This window comes from Trachurus trachurus (genome assembly GCF_905171665.1).
Source record: "Trachurus trachurus genome assembly, chromosome: 2".
Taxonomy (NCBI): Eukaryota; Metazoa; Chordata; class Actinopteri; order Carangiformes; family Carangidae; genus Trachurus; species Trachurus trachurus.
The window spans coordinates 10,036,193-10,050,594 of NC_139914.1; the positions used below are offsets into that span (position 1 = coordinate 10,036,193).

General features: G+C 45.9%; 1 protein-coding gene across 5 annotated transcripts in view; it reads left to right on the plus strand.

Moving 5' to 3' along the window:
- The window catches only part of tns1a (tensin 1a), a 46,862-nt gene extending 33,248 nt beyond the window's left edge, over positions 1–13,614 (plus strand). For 3 of the 5 annotated variants that reach the window (XM_083991139.1, XM_083991135.1, XM_083991137.1), the window contains 18 exons: positions 823–2,466; positions 3,281–3,358; positions 3,617–3,780; positions 3,872–4,016; positions 6,475–6,549; positions 7,035–7,061; positions 7,374–7,455; positions 8,248–8,807; positions 8,905–8,991; positions 9,096–9,224; positions 9,322–9,417; positions 9,496–9,573; positions 9,865–9,936; positions 10,643–10,669; positions 11,371–11,539; positions 11,630–11,698; positions 11,786–11,815; positions 12,433–13,614. In XM_083991139.1, the coding sequence (XP_083847265.1) occupies positions 823–2,466; positions 3,281–3,358; positions 3,617–3,780; positions 3,872–4,016; positions 6,475–6,549; positions 7,035–7,061; positions 7,374–7,455; positions 8,248–8,807; positions 8,905–8,991; positions 9,096–9,224; positions 9,322–9,417; positions 9,496–9,573; positions 9,865–9,936; positions 10,643–10,669; positions 11,371–11,539; positions 11,630–11,698; positions 11,786–11,815; positions 12,433–12,562 (3,662 nt within the window). In that variant the 3' untranslated portion in view covers positions 12,563–13,614. Of the gene's footprint in view, positions 1–822; positions 2,467–3,280; positions 3,359–3,616; positions 3,781–3,871; positions 4,017–6,474; positions 6,550–7,034; positions 7,062–7,373; positions 7,456–8,247; positions 8,808–8,904; positions 8,992–9,095; positions 9,225–9,321; positions 9,418–9,495; positions 9,574–9,864; positions 9,937–10,642; positions 10,670–11,370; positions 11,540–11,629; positions 11,699–11,785; positions 11,816–12,432 lie in introns of those variants that run through there. The other 2 variants (XM_083991136.1, XM_083991138.1) reach the window with 2 other exon arrangements.
- Positions 13,615–14,402: the final 788 nt, after the last annotated feature.

Sequence of the window (14,402 nt, forward strand, 5' to 3'; positions counted from 1 at the left end):
CATGGCTGCACGACAGTCAGTCGGTGTTTTTGTGGAAGTCTAAAGACTGTTTTCGAAGTTTTCACAGCTAAAGTTACATTCAGTTCCTTCATCTGAAGTGTAGCCAGGCCAAAGGAATTTGGTTCAGTTGATCGGTTCCTGACCTGCCCAATTTGCTACAAGCTACGCGCAACAGAGAACAGATAACACAAATTCCGCCGCACTTATTGTCATATTCAGATTCTTGTGAAAAAATATTTTTAGATTCATGAGATTGTGGGACATGTTTGCAGTGAGTGACTCAGGCTTCATAGACAGACTCATGATTCAGCAGCCAGAAATCAATTTATTTGACTTCTCCAAGTCTCCCAGTCCAGATCTGAGCCTGGCACTGCTGCTCCTCTCTTTGGCTCACTCAGACCAGCTGTTTCCGTGTGTTGGGCAGGACCCGCCCCCGGTTCACGTCAGACCATGTGGGCCTGCACTGACGCAACGTGACAGGGGCTTTGGCCCTGCAAATTGGCTATTAATAGAGCCCGAGGGGCTGTGTTGCTGGTGGCCACGCTACGCGCTCAACCTCAGGTCAGATTGAATGGGTGCAGAGGGGGGTCACTGTGCTTGCGGTGGGAGTGATCTTGTCCCATTCACAAATGACTTGATGATTGGAGCCAGTGGCATGGAATGAAACCAGATGATTTAAATCCCCTAAAGCAGCTTTTGTACTTTGAACCCATCCACAGAAAGAAAAAAGGCAAATATGTGTCTCACTTTGTTCTGTCTTTTGATTCTGCACATGGATGTAGTTGAATAATTTCCATATACATCTCTTTATGTCTCTTCCAGATGTGGTTCATACCCAAGGTCCACTTGATGGAAGCCTTTATGCCCGGGTCCGCAAGAAAGACTCCCTGGAGGGAGTTGTCACCATCAACGGCCTCCCAGTCCATGAAAACCCCTTGACCAGCGCCAAGAACCCTCTGCAGCACGCCACCCACCCCCTCCAAACCGCCGACCAGACACTTCCCGTGACAGGCCACGCCTCCCTCCCCGCCGTCGACCACACCCTCTCGGTGAGCAGCGACTCGGGGAACTCCACCGCGTCCATCAAGACCGATCGCACCGACGAGCACAGCCAGTCGGTGCTGAACGCCGCCAACCACAACAACCCGGCTGCGACCCACCCGCCGCTCAGCCCCCAGGAGAAGAGAGAGCTCGATCAGCTCCTGAGCGGCCTCGAGGCGCCGACCCATCAGCGGCAAGCCTACCTGTCCACCTCCACCAGTCCGGGTGGGGGAGTACGGCACCTGGTCCCGGCGCAGGTGCATGTGAACGGCGGCCACACCAGACTCGTCGCCGCCCCTTCGGCAGAGGAACGGGAGACGGATATCCTTGACGACGAACTGCCCCACAGCCAAGAGGGCAACAGCGTGGACAGCTTAGGGACAATTTCTTCCCTAGACGGCCAGGCCACACCGGGCGACCTCTACTACCCATCGCAGACGCCCGTCAGCGGACAGAACGACGGGCCGTACCTGGAGAAGTTGACCGAGATGCCGGTGCATGGAGTACGAACTCCCACGGCGATGCAAGAGAGATCCGCGGACTCGGCATCGCCACAGGGATACAGCAACTACCAGAACGGAGGGGGGATGTACCGCTCGCAGTCATTCGGGAATCCACCGCCCAGCAGCCCCGAGACCAACCCTAAGCTGATGCCCAGGGCCCCCGAGAGGAGCACCAGCAGCCGGGAGGCGGTTCAAAGAGGTCTCAACACTTGGCACCAGTACAGCCTCCCGGATGACCCATTCGGCCCGCCCCTGCAGTCGACCCACAGTTTGCCCCACTTCCCCACCCCGGCCTCGCAGCGGGACATCGAGCAGTCCATCGAGGCCCTCAACATGCTCATGCTGGACCTGGACCCGATCAACTCCCACATGTCCAAGTCCCACAGCGCACCCCCCGGGGAGAACAACCTGAATTCGTCACAAGCGCCCTTCTCCCAGACCCTGGCCCGGCCCTCGTACCAAGCGGACTCTGCCATCCACGGCTACAACAACTCCGGGCCGGCCCCCAACGCCTACCATCAGCCCGCCGCGCGACCCGCCGGGAGGGTGCCCAACCAGAGCCCAGTCATGGAGTCGTACGCTCCCCAAAGGCCCAACGCCAACTACCAACACCAGAACACCACCCCGACACACACCCCCGAGCCCTACCTCCACTCGCGCCAACAGCCCCACCACTACCCCGCCGACCCGTCCTCCAATTTGAACCAGCAGGCCGCCGTGAAGCCTGTGAACTCGTACCCGGTTTCCCACTCCCCCGACCTGCAGGGTTCGTCCCCTTACCCAGGCTACAGCGCCTCCTCTTCCCCGCTGCCCGCTCTCACCCCCCAGCCCAAGGACACCTCCTCTACCTCCTTGGCCCGGGAACAAGACGCAGAGGAGGAGACGCTAAACTTGGAAGGCCTGGTGGCTCACCGCATCGCTGGTAAGACGTTCCCCCCTACATCCGAGCTTGAATATTACATGATATAACATTATAAACAATAACTCTTAAAGGAGAGAATTAAAGAAAACGTTTTGAAACCCTTTCAAAATAATCTGACATTAGAGGCATCATATGTGAATCTAAAATACTGACAAGGCTTACTGGAACAAACACAGGCTTAATTTAGAGCTTTACTTAATAATATTACAACTTCAGCAAGAATCATCTTTAGTCTTCCTCACCAAACTGCACGTGAGCAGCAGCTTTCGGCAGTTCCTGTTACAGAGTCATCATGGGGTGCCGTACCGCAGGAGTGACCTGTGCTCATAAAATTAGCTCTGCAGCATGAAATACAGCAGAGCTGCCGAGAGGGGAGATAGGATGAGAGTAAGAATAGCCGAGCGTTCAGAGGCTTCTGCTTCCAGGCATTGTCTGCATTCATGTTTACCTCCATGTGAAACCATGTGGAAGCTCTCCAGCGCCTCCCTGTGGAGCAAAGTTGTATATTCTTCATCTTTAGGTTTGTTAGAGAGCCTGATCATGCAGATGTTTCCTCTGTGTAAGAATTTTGTTTCACATAATTTAACTATGAAAAAGATATTATCTCATTTGATAGATTTCATTTCATATTTTTATTTAATTTTCATTAGATTCATTTCTGTTTTGATTTATCTTTTCCTTTTCTGCACAATCCATCTTTTCCACTCTATGGACAACCCTCCCCACTATTTCCTTCCTGTTCTGCACCTTTCTCCTCTCACCCTCCTCCTCCTCCACCTCCTGCCTCCCATCCACCTCCCTCCCCTGGGCACAGAGTACAACGCTCGCATCCGGGGCATCAATGCAAGCATTACACCTCAATCTGACCGCCATCGCTCCTATTCCTTCTCTGGTTTGTCCACTTTCCCTCGCTTTTTAATTTCCTGCATTTGTTGAATCATTCTCTGATTCCTGGCATTTTTTCAAAAACGTTTGAATGATTATTTGCTTCATCACTTCCTATTTGTGCTCTACTTTCCCTCTCCACTGCTGTTTTACTCCCTCTTCATCACTTCTTTACACTTTGAGCCTCTTCTGTGGGGAATTTGTGTGATGCAATGACTTGAGTGAGTTGTCACTTCCGCACAGTGAATATTTTGGGGTGTTGCAGGAGTTCGTTCCAGAGGGATGACACCTGAAGTGACGCAAGAGACGGGCCGGCGTCGGACCACCAGTGAGGGACAGTATCAGAGCGGCCTTGACAACCCACCGGCGGCTCCTTCACCAGATTTTGCCAACAACCTGGCCCTCAACCCTGGAGGAAGACCCAGAGAGGTGCGGTATCTGGTCGAGTCTTATGCTCGGGCCCTGTGTTTTGCTGATTTATTAGAATCAACACGTTTTCTTTTTTTCTCCATCCTCCCAGGGCCCCATGCATAGCTACCGGGAGGCGTTCGAGGACAACAAGGCAGACGCGTTTGGCAACAGTCCCACGTTCGGAGGCGGTGGTGAGAATTCTCCACTGACTCCCAGCTTCCCCGTGTCGCCACAGACTCCTTACTTCAACATGTGTAGGTGGACTCTGCCTGCAGACAGGGGGCGCTCTCTAAATCCTCTGAGCACTGACTCTTTCCTCTCTTTTCTCTGTCTTTACTTGTTAAAAAAGGCTTACTCCAGGCAAGAAAATCAAGACAGCAGGTTTTATTTCTTTATCAGAGTTTATTATTCACTTTTAATTTATGAGAATTTTTAGTTATCTTTATTCTAATGACAGTTTGTCACATTGCAAATAGGAATAGAAATAATTGGATTATACATATACACCTGTTCACACCTAAATTAGCATAAAAGTCCTAAAGATTAATAACTGTCAGTGACTGTGGCAGCAAACTACTTCACAAAAACTATTGAACTATGACAAATGATCTTAGTAGAATACATTTTTGCAAGGTGAACTCTCAGTAGCAGATGAAATGGAGTCTCTCCTCACAGTCACGAGCCTCCCATGCATGATTTACACCTGCAGCTGCCACACTCCCTCCAGCAATATTCAGTCCATCATCACAGTTTTTTGCAGAGTCCAGAGTTCCTTCATCACAGGCGTTAGGCGTCCGTCCCCTCACCTGTAAGGCAGCACATGCCCGTTTAATGTGAGGGCACGCAGGCTTCTCCTCTTGAGCCCAGGCTTCATAACGCAGAGGCTGCTTGTCCACCCACAGCCATTCTCCGGAGAAGAAGCGCAGACCGATCCAGACGCGCTCGGTGCTGACATTTTTGTTCAGCTCTCTCTGGATCAGCAGCATCTCTGCCTCCGAGCCCACGCTGGCCAGGTCGCTGTGATGCGTCCTGCAGTAATCCAAAGCTCCCTCCCACGTCTTCCTCTCTCTCACCACAAACACGCTGTAGCAAAAGGCAGGGTCTTCAAAGTCTGCGGTTGAGTCGTGCACCATGTAGTTGTGAATCACGCCGTAGTCTTCATTCCGTCGGTTGTTGGGCTGCGTCGGGGCCCAGAAAAACATGGACACCTCTCCACCACCAGCCCACATCCATTTCTCAGGGTCTGTGGAGTGTCTTTTCATCCCGATCCAGATGAACTTCTGGCTGTCACCGACAAGCCTCTGAAGCAGGGTGATGTCATATGTGTTGCTGACAGGAGCCAGGTCTGTATAAAACATCTGACAGTGGTTTCGAGCTTCATGCCAGTTCTTTTTCTCCTCGATGTAAACGTACTTGCCGAAGGCTGCGGAGAAGCTCAGCAGGAGCAGGGCGCACGTGAAGCTCTGATCCATCACTGTCTTCAGAGTCCTGCAGGACACTGAGTATGCAAACAGATTGTGGAACAGTACATCCTGTAGGTTTGTGAGGATTTGCATAGGGTGGGCCTTCTTGTCCACTGCCCCTCAACCTATTAAAGGTCCCCCTTTAGGTTTCAGTTGAATATTACAATCTTCCTTCCTTGAGTTTATTTTTTTGTTTTGTTTTTTTAAATAGATGCAGTGGATTTGATTAGATCAATTCAAATTACCATTAACCGCGAGTGCCCTAATTAACTCCTAAGTCCAAGTGAGTGATGTCTGGGAGAAACCTCATCACTGTGGTTCAATCTTTGTGCCTTTAATCTGCATCTCGGTCAAATCAGTTTTATTTTTCAGTCCAAAACCACCAATTAAATCAAATCAAATCAAATCACTGAGACAAAAGACTGAAAGGAAACAGAAAAATAGGAGGATTCTCTGTTCCAGGACAGAACAAAAACTAAACAAATTGTGAATTTGCCTCAGGCCAAACAAAAGTCTTGCATGACATGGCAGCAAAGAACAGCGCAGATCAGGTGTGTGCAAATCATGTTTTTGAATGGGAGGAGGAAATAGTTTGTCCAAGTGTCATGTTTTTCTTTGGGAAACAAATTTAGAAAAAAAAAAATGCAAATGAGAAAGACAATCAGGAATTCACAGTTTTGCTTTCTCTCCTTTTCTCGTTTTCATCCTCTTTTTCTCCTGTTTTATTCATTGCTTCAGCCTGAGAGACATACTGTATGCTCTTTTTTTCCATGATTATTTGAAAGAAAGGAAGGAGAGGACACACACACACATATACATATTCAAATCAAATGTATGCAGTAGTTCCACCGACCCCCCTCCTGCAGTCAGTCCTGAACTCACAGCTGTTGCGGTAACGATCTGCTATGTTTACCATCCTCACCCTCTCCACACCGCCTTCACTGGAACCTCACTGTTAGAATAAAGTGTTTAGATCCATGCTGCATTTTCAGTTTTGGAAATGACTCTTCAGTTTTCATGCGTCTCCTTCACTGCACTTTACTGTTGTGCTCATCCATCTGTGAGAACAACTAGAAGTCATCACTTGGAATAAAAATACAAAAGTCCACCTCCAACATCGTAAAACCCACCATCTCATACATTTCCATGTGTCCTCTCATCTCTCTCTTCATCCTCATGTTATGTAATTATGCGGCACATGTTGTGTTTTATATTTCACACGTTTCGTTTTGCTTGTGTCTGCCTGTAGCGCGCTCCCCAGCAGGTTTGGCCAAGACTCCTCTGTCGACGCTGGGACTGAAGCCACATCAGCACGGCGGCTCAGGTCAGTTCACACACATCAGATGTGGTTTTCCTTTTCTCACCTTTGTTAGAAGTTGAAACATCGGATTTCAGGAGTAAATGGGCTGTTTGTTTTCTGCTGAGTGTGAGAACAAGCAGTTTTTTTCTCGTGTTGGAGATCCCAGAGCTTCTAAAGACATTGTGATTTGAACATAATGATCTAAATTAGATCGTTTTAACGACCTCAGAGGAAAAGCAGTCAGCTGCTGCCAGTGCAGTGCAGCAACACTGCATTATGTCATACTGGAGCTGTGGAGCTGAGTGAGCAGAAAGTGGCTCTAACTGTGAGTCTCTGCTGCCCCCTGCTGCTCTCATCTGCTCTTACTCCTACACGCAGTGCTTTAAGCTGACACACACACTCGCTTTCCCTTCTCCACTCAAGTTTATCTTCCCTGTCTTCTCCTCTTCCACACATTTCCTCTCCTCCCTCCTCTTCTTCCCTCGCTTTCTGTCTCTTCTCGATGTTAGACTCTGATTCTAATGATGGAGAACAAGGTAAGGGCTTTTCTGTGGAATTCCGCCATAAGCCCCTCTGCACCCAAAGCCAGCACAGTCTCCTGACCGCCACACACATTTTTGTTTTTTTTTATGTCTATTTGTGTGTTTCACTGCAACCAAGTGTTTTCCTTTTCAGTTCTGCATCAGATTTCCACAGAATGTTTGTTTTATTAAGACTGACCCTTGGATCATTTTCTATTTCTGTTTCTACGTCTCTGACGCCTGATAACTGCATCCCATTAAAAACCTTTCAGGTTGTATGAAGTTGAGACTGATTTTATTTGTGTTTCGATGCTTTCTGACCCTCAGATAATCGGGGTTTCGTGGACTCCAGAGCACAAGCGTTCAATGCTCCTCTCTCCTCCTGCAGTCCAGTTCACAGCACTGATGGGTGAGAGCGTTTGTCCCTTTTTTCAGTTTCCATTAGTTTTTATTTTTATTTAGTTTTCCAGTTTGCTTTTTTTATTTCAGTGTAGTTTTAGTTAGTTCAACAAGCTTTTCTTTAGTTTTAGTTTTTCAGGTTTTAGGAGAAAGCCTCCGTGAGACCTCCTAAGATGAACTTCCAAATTTGTGGGATATTTCCCTTTTAGTTACATCCCATACATGTTTCCATCAGTCCTCATCACATTACATTCACTCTAATCTACCTGGGGGTTGTACTCGAAGTCGTTCCATATTGAGCTTCCTGCAACTTTAGCATCTCTAAGAAAACTTAGAAAACTAAGCTGATGTTATCTGCCATTCAGTTTAGTTTTAGTTTTGCAGTGTTCACTGTAGTTTTTATTCAGTTCTCATTTTTGGAAAAACAGAGATTTTTATTTTTGTTTCAGTTTATTAAATTTTTTTTTTTTTTTATTCACTGCCAGTTTTTTTATAACCCTGCTGCAAATCACATTTGTTTTATTTGGTAGGATCCCCATTACTGTAGCTGCACTCTAGTCTTCCTGGGGTCCACATTTAAAACCAGTAATTAACATACATACATTTACAATCACAACACGAAAAAGAGAAGACAAGTAACTTATATTAAATCTGTTCAATCGGATTGTCATCTACATCAAAGAACGTATTTAAGATACACCAATGCACAGTGGTTATAAAATAAAAGGTTTATAGGACGGATGAATAAACACAGCCAGGGAACAGATGTAAAATGATACTGTCTGCTTTTCTTTCTCCGTAGAAGGAGGATGGGATCTTCAGACGGCCCCTGTCACAGCCCCGTCCTCTCCCACCCTCTCAGACCCGCGTCCCCCGAGGGCTCCCAGGTCAACATCATGGGCGTCCACACCGTCCCCGGCAGCCCCAACACCCTGCACCGCACGGTGGCCACCAACACGCCCCCGAGCCCCGCCCTGCAGAGACGCCTGGGCCAGGCCAGCAGCCCCTCGCTGGGCCGACACGCTCCTCCGTCCGCCGTCCCCTCCAGTCCCCTGATCGGCCGAAGCGCTAAAATCGCGTCGGCCGGCGTGCCCCCCAGCCCCCTGATGGGCCGGCGCGTGGCGGCCAGCGGCCACAGCACGCCCGACGAGCTGGGCGCCGCCTCCCGCCAGGGGAGCGCCCAGCCGCCCTCCACGCCCGCCTTCCCCGTCTCCCCGCAGCTGCCGGAGAAGAGACACATGTCCAGCGGGGACGCGGAGAGGATGGACAACAACAACCTGACACCGACTCCAGCCGGCGGAGGCAGCACGCCAAACCTGACTGGCACTCACATGCTCCCGGACATCTCCAAGTCCATATATGGTGAGGAAGACACGGAGAGGAGGACGCGGCTTTTTTTTCCAGCCTGCAGAAGGTTTGTGTCCTCTCCTGTAACCACTGTCTCCTCTCATCCAAACAGATGGTTATCCAGACATTAAGATGAATGTCAAGTTTGTCCAGGACACCTCCAAGTACTGGTACAAACCAGACATCTCCAGAGAGCAAGGTGAGGTGTCTTCTTTTCATCTTCCTTCTCCCTTTTGTCTATTCTCTTTTGTTTCTTCTTCTCCTCATCTACATCTGTGCTCTCTCCCTCTCTCCACCTCTCAGCCATCAACCTGTTAAAGGACAGGGAGCCTGGGGCCTTCATCATCAGGGACAGCCATTCCTTCCGCGGGGCCTATGGTCTGGCCATGAAGGTGGCCTGTCCTCCACCGACTGTCCAGCAGAACAAAAAAGGTTAAAAGAAAAACTCTTTTGGCTTTATTACAACAAAATATCAGAATTTGCCCCAACTGGACAAATTTAACATTGATCCAAATGGTTTTTTTTCCAGTCGGTGACTTGACTAACGAGCTGGTGAGGCACTTCCTGATTGAGACGAGCCCTAAAGGCGTCCGTCTGAAGGGTTGCCCCAACGAGCCCTACTTTGGTGAGTGTCGCACGCATGAGCGTTTCACCTGCCGCCAAAGCGACGCAGTCTAACGGAGAGATCACTTTGTGTGCGCAGGTTGTCTCTCTGCCCTGGTGTACCAACACTCTATGACTCCTCTGGCTCTGCCCTGTAAGCTGATGATCCCCGCCAAAGGTCAGTGCAGCCCTGCTCCTCACAACCACTCACATATTCCCTTTAAACATCCATCTGTGGTCTAGTTTATTATTTTGCACGAACATATCATTTAAAATTGTATGAACAATTATTATGATTGGGATGTGCAAAGGGGAGAAAAAGGGCTTACAGTATATGAAAAACCTCACCCATGAAGAATAATAATCAAAAACCAAATTTGTTACAAGTAAAGACAAGAAAATACAGAACAATTAAATGATAACAAAAAGTAAGTAGAAAAAAGTAACAATCAACTTTCTAAACCCACAGACCCAAATGAAGAGGCGCTGGAACTGGCCACGCCCACTGATCCAGTCGTTGAACTCCTCAAGCAGGGAGCAGGTGAGCATGGAAAGCTTTCTCACATTATCGGCCGTCCACCAGCCGGCAGGCGGCATCGCTGAACCCTTAGATGCACAAGTGGGTCAAAAATGACCCGCTGAGGTCGTTTTTGTGCAGTATCTTCATAATGAAAAGTTGTTATCGTTTCATATTCCAGGTATTCCTCAAAAAAACATGGTATTGATATTATACCATTTAAATATTTATCTTACCTTTTATACATTTTAAGAAATTTTAGTTTTTATATTACTACACCATTCTTCCAGAAGTGGGTCAAAAATGACCTGCATTCATTTCCTATGGAATATCACAGAAACCTTTGATTCTTATCAACTGTGACTGTCAAGAATATAGTTAGCTTGCCATTTAAAAAAGTTTTTTAAAAATATTCAGTATTTCAAACATTAAATATTTCTTGTGTGGACCAAAATATAATGCAAGATATAATACAGATGATTCTTTTTAACCAAAATGACAAATGCAGCATAAAAACATATTGATTAATTTTTGACCCATTCATGGAAGAGTGTAGGGTCCAGTCACTCATGCATCTAAGGGTTAATATTCTTTCTATAGGAAAAAATAAACAATAGATAGAAGATTACATTTACACATTTAACAAGAGAATTATAATTCAAAACACAATGATATCAAATCTCTCATAAACCAGTTCCCTTGCTCACACACTGTCGCCCTTACCTTACAGTCCAGAAGGTCCCTGAGGAAGCCCATGGTAAATAACAACTGCTCTGCCCTCTCATGCACTCTGACCGAATGAGAATGTGGTGACGCCTGATCTCACAGAAACCTGCAACCAACTTAGAGTTTGTCTGAAAGGAAAAAGCCCATACACAAGTGTAACATACATATGTGCATATATTTAATTTACATATATGGGTAACACTTTATAATAAATACACACTATTGAGCATTAGTTAAGCATTAGATACTGAATTCATCATTTATAACACATGAATACTCAGAATTCAGTATTTATTAATGCTTAACTAATGCTTAAAGTGTGTACTTTTTATAAAGTGTTACCCATGTATGAAATACATGTACACATGGGTATGCGAGCAACATATAAAAATTCATCATATTCTTAGGATTTCATTCTTATATCTGGAGAGAATGAGTTCATGTGACAACAATAATCTCCTTACAGGTGAGATATATGGCCACATCATTCCTAATATAGGGCCATATATGGGATATGTTACATTTCTGTATGGGATGACTTGTTATTTGTAGGAGAGCATGTGTATATTGCAGTGGGAGGATCTTAGTGTATTGGCTCCCAGCTGTTCAGAGCATGAGAACCACTGTAACCTCACTGCAGCCTCCATCGTCTCACTCACGCCTGCATGCGCGCGTCTCCCTCCCCCCGCATCTGTTTTTTTCCGTTAAACAGCGACTCTGTGTCACTTGTAGCCTGCAACGTCCTCTACATCAACTCGGTCGACATGGAGTCCCTCACGGGGCCTCAGGCCGTCGCCAAGGCCATCAGCCAGACGCTGGCGACCAACCCGCTGCCGGCCGCCACCACCGTCCACTTCAAGGCGTCCACGCAGGGCATCACGCTCACCGACAGTCAGAGGAAGTGAGTCGACTATAGTGATACTCAGAACCTGTCTCTGTCAGTTATTTTATTGGATTTTAATTGATTTTAATATGATTTCTCCTGCTGCAGACTTTTCTTCAGGCGACATTATCCCATCAACACAATAACCTACTGTGACATCGACCCCCAGGACAGAAAGTAAGAACCTTCAAGGCCCTTTTTTTAACAGGAATATATATTTTTTTGTTATTTATTGATCATATTTATTGTGTTTTCTTTCCATAGATGGGGCAAAGAAGGAGGTGGCTCAGTGAAGTAAGTTCAAATGCTCCTGTGTTGACATGTTTTACCACTGTGGTGCAAAAAAACAAAAGAATAATACAGATTTGAATTGTCTTTCTTTTTTTTCTTTTTTTTAAATGGGAACAGGCATATACAATGTATAAACCGACAATACACTGACCAATAAACAAACAGACAGAAGACAAAAGACCGAGCAGACTCAACAACACAACAAAGACATGACCAAAACAGGACAGAAAAATTAAAAAAATAAAAATAAAAACATGCACAAGAAAATAAAACTAAACTAAAAAACAAAACTACAACAAAAAAAAGGATGTGAAACTACTCAAATTAAATTAACAGTAACTACTTAGTATACCTTCACTCAAAAGTACGTTTTCCCCATTTTTTGTTATGCATTTCTATCTTGTCTTGATTGGATGCGATAATTTTTTCCAAAAGAAATTGGCGTCGCACTTTATTTCTAAAAAAAACCAAAACAAAACAAAATATTTAATGGTGTAAATTCGAAGTGAATATTTTTGGGTCTTAGTCACTTTTGAATGTCTAACCAAAATCTGACTACATGTGTACAATAAAAGAATAAATGTATCTGATCCTCCACAATTGTCTTTATTTGATTCCAGGCTTTTTGGATTCGTGGCAAGGAAACAAGGAAGCACAACAGACAATGTGAGCCACCTGTTCGCTGAGCTGGACATAGACCAGCCCGCCTCCGCCATCGTCAACTTCGTCTCCAAGATGATGAAGCGGTGAAACCCCACCCCAACCCCCCCCCCTCTCTCGGCGTTTGAAGGGCAGTGGCCGTTTCAGAAAACCTGAGTCTGCGTCTTTTTGGCCAGGACACGGATGACGTCCTTATTTTCCGTTTCCTGTCGGTTTGTTTCTGTTTCCCTCCTCTCTTGTTTTTTCTCTCTGCCTTGCCTGGTTTGTCTTGACTTTGGTCTTTTTCGGGAAGAGTCTCTTTGAAGGATTTGGTGTGTGGATCCAAAGTGGCGCTAGAGGATGTGCGGTGTGGAGCTGTGAACGTGACAAAACACGGAGGCCATTGAAGGGAGAACATTTCTCCCTGTGCTAAAAGAAAAAAGCTAGCTAAAGACTAAAAAGGAACAATGCTAAGTTTAGTCGGGGAACACGTAAGGACTCGTATGTTTCAGGGGTTTTTTGTTGTCGTTTTGATTGATTTGATTTACCAAAGGTAGTTGCAATACAAGTGCAAGAATGATGTAGCTATTAAGCCATTATTATTTCCTCTTTTCAAAAGATGAAGTGTTAAACAAAACAAAGCAGAAAAAAAAGAAAAGAAACATGGTTTCTTCTTGAACTTGTCTTCAGGAAAAAAGTTGGCCTTGATGGCTTTTAGCAAAACATTGTCTGAAGACCTTATGCATGTTAGCTTGATCTTTAAGCTTGGTTCTTCTACCTTCCACAAAAGTCATTGTGAAATCCTTAGAGTGGTCTTTTCCAGGTCTGTTGTGTGTTGGAAAGGGCTCTGCAGTGAAACAATGACTGATCTAAACTGCGCATAGCAGACCAGACTCAAAGAAAAAAAAAAAACGGGAAAAAAAAACAAAAACTTCCACACTAAGGTCACCGCACTTTGTGTCAGTGCAGCCACACTTGCATCACCTCGGCCTCCGGTCCAAGCCCCATCGCTCTCTCTTTCTCTTTCTCTTTCTCTTTCTCTCTCTTCAAACCTGCTTATTGGATTACTCTCGAAATCAGCAACCTCCTGATAGCATGGCAGACGGAGAGAGGAGGACTGTTTTAGTCCACAAGATGGCGCCCCTCATTCAGGCTTGGACCCTGCCCACACTCTCCCTCCCTCCCTCCCTCCCACCCCCCTCCTCCAACACCACCCCCCACCCTCCCTCAGCGTCACATAGACTTGCCCCCTCACCAAACTGCTTGCAGTAGTGGATCTGTTGATAGACGCTGCCACTGAAACACACTGGAAATCACCAGGGACCGGCCCAATGACCTGGACCTATGCACTGTTCTTTATGCATGTTGTTGTCCCACAATATACCCTCCCTCATAGCTACATTCAACATCACTGAAAACATTCTATGCTGTGTGCTAAAAACGACTTAAAAACCTTTAGACAAGTAACACTGAGGTTGTATGACTTGTCAAAGACTGCATGAAATAGACAACATTTTTGTACTCTCCTCAGAGTCCTGAAAAGAAGTAGACAACCCATTGTTGAAGTAGTCATGATGGTGAGATGTTCTATTTTTACTTTTGTTTTTTGATTCTCTGTTTTTTTGTTTCTTTCTTTCTTTAATTTTGGTCCATTTGAGCCAGGATTATTACCTTTCACTGTCCGGAACAATCCGGTCCTTGTTCTTCTTTTTTTTTCCACAATGTCGTCAAAATTTACATTTAGATACGATTTAGGGCAAAAGGAAAAGAAAAAAGGAAAACAAAAAAAAGGAAAAAACAAAACAAAACAAAAGAACACATGGAGTTTCCACACTGTGTTTAAATGCCTGCTTGTTGAACACACGCTCAACCATTCACAATAAGCTAAGGAAAATTGATATTGATATAATGTACATAGATATAATACTTTGAAAGGTGACATAGCGAAAAA